At 42.6% G+C, this 17,526-nt stretch overlaps 1 protein-coding gene across 2 annotated transcripts in view; it reads right to left on the bottom strand.

Moving 5' to 3' along the window:
• Positions 1 to 17,119, bottom strand: part of cachd1 (cache domain containing 1) — a 172,010-nt gene extending 154,891 nt beyond the window's left edge. The window contains exon 1 of one of the 2 annotated variants that reach the window (XM_078218408.1): positions 16,583 to 17,119. In XM_078218408.1, coding sequence (XP_078074534.1) covers positions 16,583 to 16,834 — 252 coding nt within the window. In that variant the 5' untranslated portion in view covers positions 16,835 to 17,119. The remainder of the gene's footprint in view (positions 1 to 16,582) is intronic. The other variant, XM_078218409.1, reaches the window with a different exon arrangement.
• Positions 17,120 to 17,526: the final 407 nt, after the last annotated feature.

Genomic DNA, 17,526 nt, shown 5'->3' with positions numbered 1-17,526 from the left:
TATTATCCATGTGAATGTTTAGGTGAGGACATGGACAGTTTGGCTTGATACTATCCCTAGAACAGCAGCATCCTGCCACTCGGCTCAGTTCACACATGAAAAATGGCCACTTGATCAAGATATTGAAGAAATGCCACTGTGCACTGATCTGCACCTCCGCACAAGTCTGTGACTTCTTAATACCAACATGCCAGGTCAAATACACCAACAATTTCTTATTAAAAAGTGACCTGGCAGTACATTGTATTGCAAGAGTGTTCCCAAAGCAATTTTGGTAAAAGTGTTAGTTCGACACAGTAACAAACAGGAGCACCTAACTTCTGTAATTACGAATCTTGACATCTTAAACAAAAAATTTTTTACAGCTAGCTTTACCTCCATCCACTTGGTCGTCAGGAGAAAATTTATTAAAACAGGGAGTTGGTAGGACATTACTTGAGTGGATGTCTATGTGCAGTAACTTTATCATTCTGTTTTGCTTTTTATTCTTCACAGAGCATAAAACTAATATGGGCACCACATTGCAAAGTTCATGTATGTAAAGTGATATCTGCAGAATGCAGCATACCCTATTGCTATCCTCAAATGTCATGCACACACTGTTGCAACAAGCAGCAACTGGCGTATTAACTTGACTTCAAAAACACTCTGAACGCATTGCCTGATGCTGCAGGACACGTTAAGTGTTTCCAGCATTTTCTGTTTTTAATCTAAACCTACTGTTTTCTTCCCTTATATCATAAAGGCACTGATTCATGCGGGGTACAGATTCATAGAAAACAACACAAGCTCAATCCTTCCTTTACTTGACATTTGCATGCATACATTTTGCAGGAGGGTTACTGGACAAACAGCAGTAGATATTGGTAAAGAGAGTGACTTTACATGGTTTCTGCTGCATTCCCCATCCCAACCCCCACTGAAAACACAGAACAAATTTGAAACCCAAAGGACCCCCCAGCTGAAACCAAACTGCAGTGAAAGTTTAAAGCGTACAGTATTTGTTTTCCTGACAGCACTCGGGCCATTTTTATTCCTAGCGTTTGGTCCTACCCGATTGTTTTTTCAAACATGTCTGTGTTGTATGACAAATGCAGGTGGCCTTGCAGACAAAGAATAATTATCAGACAGCGTGTTGCCAATGAGATAAACAGTATTATTTGTCTACATGGTCTCAGGTTCAATGTTCAGTCTATCCAAATTAGCTCATCTAAATTAGCCCAACAGTAACAGTGCTGCAATTAACCTTGGTATCGTTAGGCTGGGATGGAAAAAAATAGATAAACCTAAACATTGGCCAATGACCTATGCTGTACAGTGCATAAAGGAGCTTAGCTCTGAAACATCCAGCAGTAAATGAGCTTGCTACACATACAGTCCAGGTTTGCAATTAAAGAATGGACATGTGGGTAAAGTACTGGCAGATGACTGGAACCTGAGCGATCAGAACGAGAATTAACCAGAGCCTTTGAAAGAGGAGATTTCCCAAAACACTGCTTCACGGATTTTTCAATGTCTGTTCAAAGAATTGAAGCTTTGCGCTCAATTACAGCTCCAACTACAGAAGGCTATGGCTGCTAGGTACCTGGGGCTGTGAGAAGTAGCTCCCACTGAGAGCTATAGGAATTAAAAAGTCTCAGGGCCTATTGTCATGAAAAAACTAATCTCCTTTACGTAAATCCCTCATTCTGAATGCAAAAACCACTGCTGGGAGTAGGGGGTGAATTAAATGCAATAACAAATGCCATGATGCGTGCGTGTCAATTGCACTGATTGCTCTGCATTCCAAAGCTTGTGGTCCCCATCCCCCAGTTCCCAGCGTTTCCCATTGTTCTCCACTCAAGCTTGCAGAGATAAGTTTTTCTTCCCTTCTCTTGTTAGCAGAGAAGCTCACACCAGGAGCTGCAGAAAGCTCCTCAGCAAAATATAAAGAAAACATTCGACAAAAATATAAATGTTTTTTTTCCCATCTCAGCTGGTGCATCCATTAAATAAGTTTTGTGAACGTACATTACAGAAAGTAAAGTCCTCAAGATGGAGTCCAGCACACACTCCTGAATCAGGCCTATAATAATATCACCTTACAGGCAAAACAATGCTCCAGCACTAAAACCAACAGCTCTGCACAAACAAGAATCCTGCAAATGTTTTCTTAAATCACCCTTCAACTCACCTTTGACCCTTACAGTGTTAACACTTCACTTTCCGAATGTGAAATTGCTGTAATCTCAAAACCACGGATTTCAGACTCCCTGACACCTCTTTGCGATCGCACTGGAAATAATCAAGGTACATTTGACTGAAGTCAGAATGTAAAAGGTGGTAAAGGTCTTTCAAATCATAGCATCTCACTTGTGACGAATGACAGAATGGGCATGATCTGAAGCTTGTAAAACTTTCAATCCATGTTGTCTTATTTTAAAAGTGCATCTAAACAGTTAAATGTAACCAATATTTGGATTTTGACCTTTTCAAGATTACGAACAACAGCAAACTTATAATGTTACCTTTGTTTTATATTAAACTCCAGGCACTGCCTTTACAACTCACTGAAGCCCCTTTACTTCCTAACACTTTTATGGGATTGTTCAATCTTAATAAATAAAATGAGTTTGTAAAGTAACCATTAAACGACTTTCAAAACTATTTTCAGAATATTTTGAGTAATGAACCTGTGTATCGTAATTCTTTCCGTCACTCTCATCAATTTACTGAAATATCAAAAAATCCTGAAATGTCATAGAAGATGTTCTGCGTCTCCCAGTCAAACCTTTTCAAAATAGTGAATAGAATTCTCCCAAGCCACCACCTGCAGCTTCAATGGTGTCAGAGGGTGTGGAAGGGAGAATTCGGTGGGACGCCCAAAAGTTGGTTTTACATTGCTGTGAATTTACAGCAGGATATTCCACTGGTGACCACAATGGCAGATTGGCAAACTTGCTGGAGGCCAGCGTGAAAGTCATATGCAACCTGCTAATGGGATGCAGATGAAGTTCTGACCACCCATGCCTGATTCTATGTGGTGCCAGCGGGAAAACACGCCAACGCGAAACACATTTTGAACAATGTGGCATGCAGACATCAGGACTCCCCTGAACAATGCCTGGGCTACCTCTGGAGTTCAGGATAGAGGACGACAGGAACCCTGGAGCACCACAGCAGTGTGTGGGGGTGCAACTACAGGTGCATCTTCCAGATTAGGTGTCCTGGAGAGGGCCCATCTTCCAATCTCAAAATGTTCTTGAAGACGTGTCTTTATTTTGAGGATATCCACCTTCTTTCTTCAATAGTCTGTCAGTGATGTTGGACATCTTTTCAATATGGCACCCAGATAGACAGTGGGATACACGCCATCAGGCCTACCCCACCACAGAATACAGTACCAAAAGCCCAGCTGCATATTAACAAGATCAGAGCTGGAAGTTTTGGCATGTTTTCCTGCAGGCGCCTGCAGCGAGAAACACTCCATGTCCCTCGTCCCTGCCCCGCCGTGGGACTTAGTCTTAGAAGTGTTTGGGAAACTCAAGATGTCACTCAAAATGGAAGCATTTTTAAAAAATTATGCACAAAATGACTACTCTCAAGCCATTTCTGAAAAACAGTTTGCAAACAAAATATAGTAGTAACAAGGGAGCAATGCGAATCACTCTGGGGTAGTAGCAGTGGGTTTCGGGCAGTATCTTTGCAAGGTTCTACTCCCAGCTGTGGTAGCAGAGGCCTAACACCACTGATCTTCTCACCCATGCTCAATCAGGAAACTTGCAACAGACCACATTGTAACAATAAGCAATTGAGGGGAAAAACAATTTTAACATTTCATTGTCCAAAAATAGGTTATAGGATAGTGACAGTGATAAATATATTACACTTAGACCAAGTTGATACCAAGGTGATCAGAGCCAGCTCAGAAATATTTCTGAACAGAAGGAAGACTGGTGAACAAACTGGAATAATTGTACACTTGTTTAACATCTTCACATTGGTTAAAATGGCACACTGATTAGCACTGCTGCCTCACAACGCCATGGACCTGGATTCAATTCCTGGTTTGGTCACTGTCCGTGCGGAGGCTTCACGTTCTCCCCCCGTGTCTGCGCGAGTTTCCTCTGGATGCTCCAGTTTTCTCCCACAACCCAAAAGATGTGCTGGTTAGGTGCATTGGCCATGCTAAATTCTCCCTCAGTGTACCCGAACAGGCGCCAGATTGTGGCGACTAGGGGATTTCCACAGTAACTTCATTGCGATGTTAATGCAAACCTATTTGTGACTCTAATAACTAAACATTAAACATTTAAAAAGTTGGCTGGATTTTTCAGCAATCTTTTAACCTTTATGCATAGGAACTATCCAATGGAAAAATTACTTTTCAAATTATAAATGTACATTAAAGATGTCATTCATGTTTTCTAAATAAAATCTTCTCCCAACTGGGTATCTGTGCAACAAGTACTCATTAGTTCCAAAGTCTCTGCCAAAAGTGAGTGAATAATAAGTATATGGGAGAACCACTTTCTATTTTCACTTCACTGGGGCTCTGCTTGGTATATCTCCTCATGGGCACAGTAAAGTGAAGGTAAGAGATGCATTACAAACACAACTGCACACACATAGCAATTTTCAGATCAACTATTAATACCCTAACCAACAATAAAGCCCAAGTTCATCCAGCATTTAAAAACAATTCCAATGCATGGTCAGGCTCAGAGGTGGAAATCTTGTTGCTCGCACCTCTAGTCTTCAAATCGCTATGTTTTGCTTTTATCTATGTTAGCAAATATTAGTAGCATCCGTGTTATTCCTTTTATGAAGAAGGTTCAAAACTTTTTTAATTGGGTAAAGAATGAAAGCCCACAGTGCTGAAAAGAACCAGAGGGCACAGGGGGATAAGAAATCAGCTAGTAGTGATGGTATGATGCATTCTAATAATTAGATGAAAATAAAAACCAACCCATAAAATACTGCAACATCCTTGTAGGGCTGCCTGCCAGCCATTTTTTTTTACATGAAAATCAAAATAAATAGTCGATTCTGTATTTGCAGCCATTGCAAGATTTTAATAAACAAATCCTCCACCACTAGTCTTGGACTGACAAGAGCTAATTTACACCAATGTGAACTGGTTAAAAATTTTATCCAAACATCAGTACTGCAGAATGGAAGCCACCAAATGAAAACTTCCGCATCCTTCCTCACAATTCATTCTGCTGCGTCAGTGCTGCCTAACCCAAATATTGACATTAATTCTTAAAACCACATCTTTCCCCAAAGGCTTTAGGGATTAACATGGCTGGTTCACATCACCTGTTACTTTATTGGTCTCTATTAAAACAGATAGGGATTTTTAAAAATTTATTTTTGCATTGCTGCACCCCTCCTCCAACCACCATTTCCACTCCCAAAGTTATCCCAATTCATACACTGCTATCCCCCATAATTCAATAGCAGAGCAAAGTCCAGAAACACCTCGACAAAACATGCAACCAGGCATGCTAAAAGCACTGAAGGAAGAGGCCTTCTAATTAGATAGCTCCGGGCAAGCGCAAAAACTGTCACCACTACAATTAGCACCTGCACTTTTCGCTTAGAGAATGAGGAAGTTAGCTGGGGCTCCCAAGAAAAGCAGTAGTGATTCCTCCTGGGGAGTATACACATGTAGATATCAATGACAAGACTGGGTTCAAATCAACACAGTAAGGAGTCTAACAACACCAGGTTAAAGTCCAACAGGTTTATTTGGTAGCAAACGTGCCGTTTGCTACCAAATAAACCTGTTGGACTTTAACCCGGTGTTGTTAGACTCCTTACTGTGTTTACCCCAGTCCAACGCCAGCATCTCCACATCATGACTTCAAATCAACAGCCTGCCTAAACTTTGTAGGTGAAGAATAAGAGTTGTACCAGATACTAAAGAGCAGTTAGGATTTGTGGATCCGTACTCAGTGACGATTACCTCTCAGGAGGAGGGGAATGTAAAAGGCTGCCATTTGCCACCAAGACGTACTGCTGGATTCTTTCATTCGGTAAAAAGAAGCAAGAGATAAACAACACCACTAAGTGTGATGCAACTGACAGGCAATCAATCCATGTGCTTGTTTCCCATATCGGATGCCTCCTCTATCAGCCCCTGATATGCAACAGGAACAATTTTCTGTGTTTGAGCCCTCACTTCCAACTTATCTACCTAAAAGTCAATGGTTGTAATCAGCGGAGAAAAGTCTCATCTCTCCACTGCCACCGACCTGACAATCTTAACTGTGCACACCTAACACTTGCATTTCAACACTATTCCGATTCCCTGTTCTCCAACACACTGAATTTTAAATTCTCATTCTCAAGTTCCTCCACAGTCCCATTCCACATCCACCAGCCTTGTGTCCCTTTGCACCCTTCGTTTGGACCTCTGACTGTGATATTTTGTTGCATCTTTCCATGCCTCTATCTGAACATTGCGGGCAGGTTATAACCACCTTACCATATTCTCCGATAACTCCTGTAACACCTCTCCATTTATTTCTCCTCCTTAAAAAGCTTCTTCTGCACCCAAGCTTTCAGTCACACTACCTAATTTCTTCATGCCCCTGCCCTGTACAAGATCTCCATATCCCTAAATGCAAATTGCTGATGTTAATTTATCTGGTGGAGGATTACAGGTATCAATCTCAGCCATGTTACAGGCAGGCCAAGCAGAGTTCATGAATTTCCACACATGGAGGAAAACAAAATGAGAGAACAGCAAACTGCTCGTTGTCGAGCACTTGTCTCAGCAGCACTGACAAGCTGCACAGGAGCCAGCATCCAGCATGGGGCAGCATGGAGGCACACTGGTTAGCACCACTGCCTCACAGCGCCAGGGACCCGACCTCAATTCTCGCCTTGGGTCACTGTCTGTATCTGTGTGGGTTTTCTCCAGGTATCTGTGTGGGTTTTCTCCAGGTGCACATTCTCCCTGTATCTGTGTGGGTTTTCTCCAGGTCCTCCGGTTTCCTCCCACAGTCCGAAAGACGTGTCGGTTAGGTGCATTGGCCATGCTAAATTCTCCCTCAATGTCCCCGAACAGGCGCCGAAATGTGGCGACTAGTGGGTATTCACAGTAACTTTATTGCAATGTTAATGTAAACCTACTTGTGACACTAAGAAATAAACTTTCAAAAGATGCAGTTTGAGCAGACACTCATTTCTGCTCCAGAACTTGGTTTTGAATGGAGTTCCGACCACCAAGAAGGAAGTCCTCTCTCTCTGCAATAAATTCACTTATAGCAGCCCAATCCAACTGATATTTGGTGCAGACCGATGGCCAAAAACATTGTAATAAACTGATGAAAAGATGATTGGTGATGGAAATTTAAATAAATGACAGCGTTTCAGCAGATATTGAAGTTAAAATATGTTGGCAACGATGGAGATATAGAATATAGAACATTACAGCGCAGTACAGGCCCTTCGGCCCTTGATGTTGCGCCGACCAGTGGAACCAATCTAAAGCCCTTCTAATCTACACTATTCCAATATCATCCATATATGTTCATCCAATAACCATTTGAATGCTCTTAATGTTGACGAGTCCACTACTGCTGCAGGCAGGGCATTCCACGCCCTTACTACTCTCTGAGTAAAGAACCTACCTCTAACATCTGTCCTATATCTATCACCCCTCAATTTAAAGCTATGTCCCCTAGTGTTAGCCATCACCATCCGAGGAAAAAGGCTCTCACTATCCACCCTATCTAATCCTCTGATCATCTTGTATGCCTCTATTAAGTCACCTCTTAACCTTCTTCTCTCTAATGAAAACAACCTCAAGCCCCTCAGCCTTTCCTCATACGATTTTCCCACCATACCAGGCAACATCCTGGTAAATCTCCTCTGCACCCTTTCCAACACTTCCACATCTTTCCTATAATGCGGCGACCAGAACTGTACGCAATACTCCAAATGCGGCCGCACCAGAGTTTTGTACAGTTGCAGCATGACTTCCTGGCTCCAAAACTCAATCCCTCTACCAATAAAAGCTAACACAACGTACGCCTTCTTAACAACCCTATCAACCTGGGTGCCAACTTTCAGGGATCTATGCACATGGACACCCAGATCCCTCTGTTCATCCACACTACCAAGTATCTTACCATTTGCCCAGTACTCTGTATTCCTGTTACTCCTTCTAAAGTGAATCACCTCACACTTCTCAGGTATAGTTTTGCTGAACTTGAAGCCCCCTTTACAGCATACTCTAATTAATTTTTGAATTTAAGCAGCCAATTTGAATTATCTAGCAATTGAAATTTTTAGTGCAAAGACGTGAATTATCAATAGCAGACTCCATATCTGGCTACAACAGAACACGGCACCACCAACGGAAAAAAAAACTGACTTACCACATTTCTGCTATTTTGCACACTAGTTAGCTTGCTCCCTCTCAGGAGTGAGATTGCCAATTATTCTAAATTAGAAGAGTTCATCACACTAAGATCTTGACTGACACCATCCAAACAAATTTCATGTAAGGTCCTCTCAAAAAGTGAAATGCCGTTAATCCCATCACAGACTGGGCTGGTTTTAAAGATGTGAACACAGTAAGAAGTTTAACAACACCAGGTTAAAGTCCAACAGGTTTATTTGGTAGCAAAAGCCACTAGCTTTCGGAGCCTTAAGCCCCTTCTTCAGGTGAGTGGGAATTCTGTTCACAAACAGGGCATATAAAGACACAAACTCAATTTACAGAATAATGGTTGGAATGCGAATACTTACAGCTAATCAAGTCTTTAAGATACAAACAATGCGAGTGGAGAGAGCAATAAGACAGGTTAAAGAGATGTGTATTGTCTCCAGACAGGACAGCCAGTGAGACTCTGCAGGTCCAGGCAAGCTGTGGGGATTAGATAGTGTGACATGAACCCAATATCCCAGTTGAGGCCATCCTCATGTGTGCGGAACTTGGCTATCAGTTTCTGCTCAGCGACTCTGCGCCGTCGTGTGTCGTGAAGGCCGCCTTGGAGAACGCTTACCCGAATATCAGAGGCTGAATGCCTGTGACCGCTGAAGTGCTCCCCAACAGGAAGATAACAGTCTTGCCTGGTGATTGTTGAGCGGTATTCATTCATCCGTCGTCGCAGCGTCTGCATGGTTTCCCCAATGTACCATGCCTCGGGACATCCTTTCTTGCAGCGTATCAGGTAGACAACGTTGGCTGAGTTGCAAGAGTATGTACCGTGTACCTGGTGGATGCTGTTCTCACGTGAGATGATGGCATCTGTGTCGATGATCCGGCACATCTTGCAGAGGTTGCTGTGGCAGGGTTGTGTGGTGTCGTGGTCACTGTTCTCCTGAAGGCTGGGTAGTTTGCTGCGGACAATGGTCTGTTTGAGGTTGTGCAGTTGTTTGAAGGCAAGAAGTGGGGGTGTGGGGATGGCCTTGGCGAGATGTTCGTCTTCATCAATGACATTTTAAAAATTGAAGGCTCTGGAGGAGATGCCGTAGCTTCTCCGCTCCGGGGAAGTACTGGACGACGAAGGGTACTCTGTCCACCGTGTCCCGTGTTTGTCTTCTGAGGAGGTCGGTGCGGTTTTTCGCTGTGGCGCGTCGGAACTGTCGATCGATGAGTCGAGCGCCATATCCTGTTCTTATGAGGGCATCTTTAAAGATGTGAGGCAGTTTGCTTAGCTTCTATCCAGCGTCATACCCAACTGGTCGGAAAGGGTATCATAAAGGGCAATTTACTCTTCATCCAACAGGAGTTATGCTTGTCTCTTGGGTGCTTCTAAGATAACAGAATAATTTTAAATTCTGTATCTAGCCTGGGTTGTACCTAATTTAAGAGCACTACCTGTGACATTTAGTGCCCATCAGGAATTGTGATCCTTTTCCATGCACTTGCATCTCTCAGCTTGATTGGCAGATCATTAGGTGGATTCAACACACCACAGGAAAGAGTAAATCATCACTCTTAAAATCACCATGCTTTAATGCTGGGTGCGCTACTTCTTGTGCATTAGAACTTGTACAGCATCTCTAATTGCTCCAACGAGCAGTCTATCCCAGGACAGCATTACTAACTTTTTGCTAATGACTCAAACCTGAACTACTTGTTGGAGAGGCAGTCAAAAGTACAACATGCCACACTCTTGGATTCATGGGACACAAGTCTGCACCTGTGATTTCCAAAGTGAGCTCTTTCCACTGATACTGTTGAGCTGTCTGCATGTGCAGGCCAGACACTTTCACACAAGAGGGAAAAGAAAGCTATTCGGACTTGACTGTTGTAACTGAACACAGAACTCGCTACCACAAAAGAGCGATTAAGACATGCAATGTAGATGCATTCCAGGAAATGATAGATAAGAAGCACGAGGGAGAGAAAAGACAAAAACAACTTGCATTTACATAATGCCTCAATAGTTTCATGACTTCAGGAGGTTCCAAGACACTTGACAACCAACTGAGTACTGGTATGTCTGAAATATAGTCTCTGCTGTAATGTCGGAAACATGACAACCAATTTTCAAACAGCTAGGTCTCAGAAACAGAAACAAAAATGACTAGATAATCTGTTCTGCTGATAGTGATTAAGGGAATAAATATTGGAAGAACTCCACTGTTCTTTGAAACAATGTCATGGGATATTTTATATCTATCCAAGGAGGAAGCAACACTTCCTCTGTACTGTACCAAGAATAACAGCCTAGAAAGATTATATGCTCAGATCCCTTGAACCCACAACCTCCTGAGATGAAAGTGTCACCCAAAGAGCCACAGGTGACACCCTGAAAGAAATAAAAGGATATGCTAATGAAGAGAGGTGGGAGGAAATTTGGGTGGAGCGTACAGGGCATAAGAGCACTGAATGGAGCATTTCTGAGCTGTAAATTCAATTTCATTTTATGTAATTTTTGTTGGACCCATGTATTTGCTACATGGATGGTAGGATAATTCCCCCTCCTAAATTCTCCCTGTTGCCTGTTACCAGAGAGCAAGTAAAGCAGATAAAACAGTACCATATCTCAGTTCCATCAACTTGGAACCAGAGCAACATGACTGAACAGCCACCAGGTAAAGATGAGGTGGTGGGCTGCATTTCAAGTGCCACTGCTCTAAGCGTTCTGAATGATATAACCCAAGATTAGCCGATCAAAATTCTGCACTGATACTGTTCAGTGTTTTTGTACAATTCAAATACAAGGTTTCAACTATTGCATTTTTCCAAAATCCTAATAACAACACTGTCGTATTCCTAATATGACGAAAACAAGGGCCTCAGTAATTGAACAGCTTCCCTGCAGTTTAAAAGTAAGCATCAGATAGGAGGTAAACGCCTTTCTATTTACAAATAATTTTACTGCAATTCTGCTGTAAATTTCCAAAACAAGAATTTCCATCACTGGATGTAGCCCTGCTTTCAGAATGCTGGCTGTTAATGATAATCCTAATTATCAGCCCATCCACCTTGCCCAGCATATACATTTTTTAATATCTGCCTCAGACAGCTGTGCTTTGCGCGTTTGAAGTGAAATGTCAGCTCTTGCTAATATGACATTGCTTACATCATTAGTGATTTCGCAGTGCTTTGAAGTTGCAGTTCAAAGCCCGATTAAAAATTCTGATTTATTCTCCCAAGCTCCGGGATTCTTACCACTGTTCCTCCAGGACTTGCTGAACGCATCCTGCTTTATATATTTCACGGAACAATGTCATGGTGAAATAAGATGAAAAACTGCAGTCTTTGTCAACGGTGACATTCCTCAAAATAACCTCTTGGAATGATATTATGGTTGGAATCCAACCAACAGGCAATCATGTACAACAGAAAAGATTTCCCTCTGTTACCTCCCATATAGCATTCACTGAAGTGTGCACTATTTCAAAGGTACAACACACTTAAAAAACAGAACAGAACAAAGGGAAAGTTCACTTTCCTAATTTAAAAAAACTCCTTTTAAAAGCCAACAATGGATGGGACAACACCAAAGAAAGCAATCATTTTATCTGTTGAATTTTTTTTAATGTGACAAGTGCCATTAATCTATTTCCCCACTGTATCCCACCCTCTTGAAAATTTCCTTCTCTTGGGATGTTGTCCACAGTGCCAGCTACCATGTATTATCATACAAATGACTATATTTCATGTAAAAAATCTAGAAAGTGATTGTCAGCCTGCAATCCATCCTTCGAAACATCATAACTGAGCTGGATTATTTGCAGACCAGACATGCACAGTTTGTTACATTGAGAGTCATGGTGTAGCAATTATAGTGATCAAAAATGAAATTCTGAGCAACTTTCCTGGGTGCCAATGACAATTGCTACTCCCCTTCTATTGGTCTGGCTGAGAGTGGCTAAGTCAACACAGACCAGGGATTGAAACTGGAACATTCTTCATCCGTTTGGCGTAGCACCACACAAACTGGGACGAGAAGCATTAAAAAGTTTGGAGATCTAGATTTCCTGACCCAATTTTGTTATGTCTCTTTCATGTAACATAACCTTAGGAGCAAAAAAAACAGATAATCCATTGCTGCAGCAATGGCACATCAATTAGCCAGCAAGTACAAAGCAGTGGTCAAATGAAATAACCACTAGATGATCTATTTCCATTGCCTTCCCTGCACTGACTCAAGCTGATGGACATTTTCACAGGATTCTAGGATATTTATACAACATTTTGTTTCACAATCTTCACTTTCGAATCTAAACAATTATTTAATCAAGTGATTTGATTTCAGAGTTCAGCACAGCCAACCCCTGATCCTCATTAAGCATCCTCACTTTGCAGCAAGGGTTGCTGAATATTGACCAAAAGTTGCAACATGGGCTGATGGCTTCCTCCCTAGATCAGACATGGAGATGCCAATTTTCCACCCTAACTCCTGCATCCAGCTGAGATTAGTTAACACGGTACATAGTGAGACTAAGAGTGAACTTGAGATAGTTACACTAACTTTGCCAACTGTACGTCATTCATTGTGTTTCATTGTGACATTGATTACAAATAAACTACAGTTTATTTTGACGTACATTACAAAATAATAGTATATTCTGTAAGCCAACAAAGCAACTGCGGTAGCTCCCTGTTCAAACTTTGATGTAATCACACAGACTGACCAAATGCAAAGGCAATTTCCTTTTGAAAGCCTTGACTGAACCTGCCTTCACCATACTCTCAGGCAGTGCATTCCAGATCCTAATCACTTGCTGCATAAAGAAGTTTCACCTCAGGTCTCCATTGCTTCTTTTGCAAATTGCCTTAAATCTGTGCCCTTTCATTCTCAATCCTTCCGCCAGTGGGAACAGTTTCTACTCTGGCCAGACTCCTAATGATTTTGAATACCTCTACTAAATTGCCTTGTCACCTTCTCTCCTCCAAGGAATAACACAGTCTTAGCTTCTTTGATCTATCAACGTAACTGAATTCATCATCCCTTTCTGCATTCTCTCATGTTGGACCATCCATGGAGAAACTTAACCAAGGACTGTACCTGCATTGTAAACTTATTTCTCAAAGAACAAAAAACATTACAGCACAAGAACAGGCCCTTTGGCCCTCCAAGCCTGCACCGACCATGCTGCCCAGCTTAACCAAAACCCCAAAGAACAAAGAAAATTACAGCACAGGAACAGGCCCTCAAAATTGCGATGAACTCCCCGTCGGGGAATTGAACCCCGGTCTCCTGCATGACAGGCGGGGATACTAACCACTAATGAGGAAGTATTTCTCAATAGGGAAATCATTGCACCACTGGCTTTTGTGAATAAATGCACCAACTGATGTGATGCCAAGTCACTCAAGGCAAAAAGGTCCCAGTTTCAAATCTCAGTTTGTGCTGATTTAGCTGATGTCAACCAGGGCAACAGGGAGCCCTCAGTAATCCTGGACTACAGAGTGAAAAAATCATTCACAGTTCCTGATGCATTTGCTGTCCATGAAATACTGGTGCTAAGCACACATCAGGTGAAGTGTGGGTCAAGGCATTTGACTGGCAATGCCTTACCAGTCAAATAGCTTGGCAACATTCAAATCATAGAAACCCTACAGTACAGAAAGAGGCCATTCGGCCCATCGAGTCTGCACCGACCACAATCCCACCCAGGCCCTACCCCCATATCCCTACATATTTTACCCGCTAATCCCTCTAATCTACGCATCCCTGGACACTAAGGGGCAATTTTAACATGGGCAATCAACCTAACCCGCACATCTTTGGACTGTGGGAGGAAACCGGAACACCCGGAGGAAATCCACGCAGACACGAGGAGAATGTGCAAACTCCACACAGACAGTGACCCAAGCCGGGAATCGAACCCAGGTCCCTGGAGCTGTGAAGCAGCAGTGCTAACCACTGTGCTACCGTGCCGCCCAAAGCCATTAGTACAAGGCTTCCATTTGGGCAAGGTACCAGAAGGTACCCAATGTTAGTGAAACAATACTGCAGCATAAATCAGTACCACTGGATTCTAGAAGAACAGTGGAAAACAAAACAAAAATATTCTAAAAGTAGTTATGTGAAGTTTACAAATCCTTATGGGTTCTTTCGCACAACCCATTATTTGTATAATTAAGCACAACAGTAGCCTGTATAAATATATTACATCCTGTGACTTTCAAAAACATTTGAAGGAATCAAGATGGTTTATGACTTTTATTATTACAAATTATCAAAACAAATATCCTAACCTTAGGTAGTTGGTTAAAAAACTTTGAATGGGGCTGCATTTGTAACCTCTTGCATTAGGTAATTTATAAATTAAAGCTCTCAGGTAAACATACAAAAAGGAAAATGTGATACTGAGTGGATCACTCGAGTTAGGAATACAGGCCGTGTGCTACAAGTTTCCCTCAATGGCTCCATTCCACACAGGCAAAATTGGGGAGAGAGAAATAAATACACCTCCTCTTGGAAGGTGCTTATCCTTATTGTGGTACAATTCTGCCATGCAAGCTGGTCAAAAAGCCATTAGTACAGGGTATCACAACTATGGCTATCCCTATCCATCATCCACACACTTGCCAAATGCGGTGGCTGGATGTCAGTTAGAAGCTAGAGTGCTGTTGATGTGCCTCCCTCACTTTGAAGCTCTGAGCAACTCACTGCACTCCCCTTCACTTCCCCTTGCCCTGCTGTGAATAGCCAACTGCTTATAGATCAGGGATCAAATCTGGAATTTCCTGGTCTCTGTTTAATACATCACATACACTGACTGCCTATACCATTAGGTTAATTCAAGCTCATCTTTCTTATATGAATAATAAAAAAATTGCTGAAGCCTAACTCATAAACAATGAACAGAAGGACTACAGAGGTCATTAAGCTCCCCACCCACCTCGACAAAACCTTTTCACATCTTAAAGTGGCACACAGTCCGAGCATATTTAACACCCCCTTGACTGCCAGGCCCATTTGCTTTCACCTTTTGTCAGCCCCAGACAGATTTAAGATACCATCCATCCTCACGTTTGTCAAGGATGTTTGTGAGCAGGGAACTGAAGCAAAAACCAACAATTTTAACCCCGAGGTTGTCTCTTGGAATGAGTATCAAAGTGCTGTGAAGCATATTTGAAAAAAGACATACAGAATTCAAAACATAATTAGTAGTTAAAGCAAAAATATCAAGATATTTTGAGGTTACAAAGTTAACGCTATCGTGGCATAATATCAGGAGGTATGTGGGCCCAGGAAGCGTGAAAAGGATGAGAACTGAATTACTGAAATATCCTAAACACATTGAAAAACAAACATCACTTCAATCCCATCACCCATGTGAAGCCTGTAATGCTTGGGATAATGGCATGGGAAAACCACAGGTCAGAGACACCAAATGATCCCCAAATCCTTTAATCCTCAATCTGGGAGCATGATGCAAGACTAAAAAATTCAAATGTAAAGTCTATTCTGTGCACAGGTTATTGTCAAGAAGGAAGACTTAATGAAGGCTGGGCATCTTGGTATGAAGCAAATAACTTATTTAAATGACTAACCAATAGAGGGGGGATTTCATAAATAAAAAAAGAGTGTGGGAGTAAGACAAAAGAGATGAGGTACATGGATGTGAATGATGAATATACAACTTGTACAGTATGGGGAAAAACAGCGTGTTAGAATGAGTAGAAACAAGACAAGGTCAATGAACGTGGCTGGAAATGGTGAACAGACAGTGGAGTCAGAAGATTTGAAGTAGAATGATCAATAGTGGAAAACAAACAGTGTGGGAAACATTTGGAATAGGTGCAGATTTATCCAGATTAAATTTTATGAATTAATGACAGCAGGCGCCACCATCCAGACCGCCCAAACAATTACTCGCAATACTCCAGTTCGCATAGTGAGGCGAATATATTCCGACTGAAAATCTTCATCCATAAGGTTGGATCCAGTTTCTCAAGAGGCACCCAGGGAAGCAATAATATTGGAACAGGTCCCCCCCAAAACTGGAAAATCCATTTCTTTGGATGAAGATGCCTTATCCAGGTGTTTTGTTTAAACAGACTGGATCCCAGGGAACTGGAAACAGACTGGATCCCAGGGAACTGGAAACAGACTGGATCCCAGGGAACTGGGACCATCCACCCACCCCAAGAGGGAAAGCATGTCCTTACCTGCATGTTGAAGACGCCGAGCTCGCTGGTAGCCAGGACTCGCATCTGGTTGGCAAGAACTTGTGCCTCGTCCAGGATAGCGAAGTCTCCGGATTGTGCGGGAGCAGCGGCTCCGGGTGAGGAGAGCAGGAGGAGCGGGATCAGGGCGCTGAGGAGAGAGCTTACCGAGCAGGCTGGATCGGCACTGCCAGCCCGCTCACATGCCGAATGTCCAGCTCCCATTTCAACACATCCGCGGCTCCTTCTCGCCATGATGAAGAGGAGAAAAAAATCTGGATGCGCAAAAAAAACTTTCCTCAAACTCCAGCGCAAACTCCCCCCCCCCCCCCCCCCAGAAACTCACAACTCCCCCCTCCCCCAAAATAAACTCAATACACGAAATCTTCCCAACTACAAGCCTTTTTCTCGATTTCCCCCCCCCCCTCCTCCTCCAAATATAAACAAAATGCACAAGAAAAACTTTTATTGCTCTGTTAATCTCCTAGAGCAGCTCCGTCTCCAATGCCAATCCCGGGACTCGCTGCTCACTAACTCTATGGGAGAGAAAAGGCTTGAATTCCAGCCACAAAGGATCAGTGCAAAACCCGGCCTGGATCTCAGGCAAGCTCGATAACCATAGCAACCTCACCTAGCAATGCAACCGTCAACTCGCAAGAGAAACTTGGGGAGCGCAGATTTCTACTTCGTTCTTTTTCGGATCCATTTGATCATCTTCCCCGTCGGTGTTAATTCTATAAAAACTCAATACTGCTCGGGCCTTTGGAGAGGGTCTGCTGGCAGTAGGGCATCTCTCTCAGGCACACGAACACTGGACACAATGTGTCTGTGCTTGGTTCACATCTAAACTCTCTGTGTAGCCACACAACCAATTCAAAGCCATCAAGTTTGGTGTCCCCCTGAACTTATGTGACCTTTTGTGTCTCCTGAACTCTAAATCCCCCTTC

The sequence above is a fragment of the Mustelus asterias genome, chromosome 8, assembly GCF_964213995.1.
Source record: "Mustelus asterias chromosome 8, sMusAst1.hap1.1, whole genome shotgun sequence".
NCBI lineage: Eukaryota > Metazoa > Chordata > Chondrichthyes > Carcharhiniformes > Triakidae > Mustelus > Mustelus asterias.
This window is presented reverse-complemented; position numbering and strand designations above follow the sequence as displayed.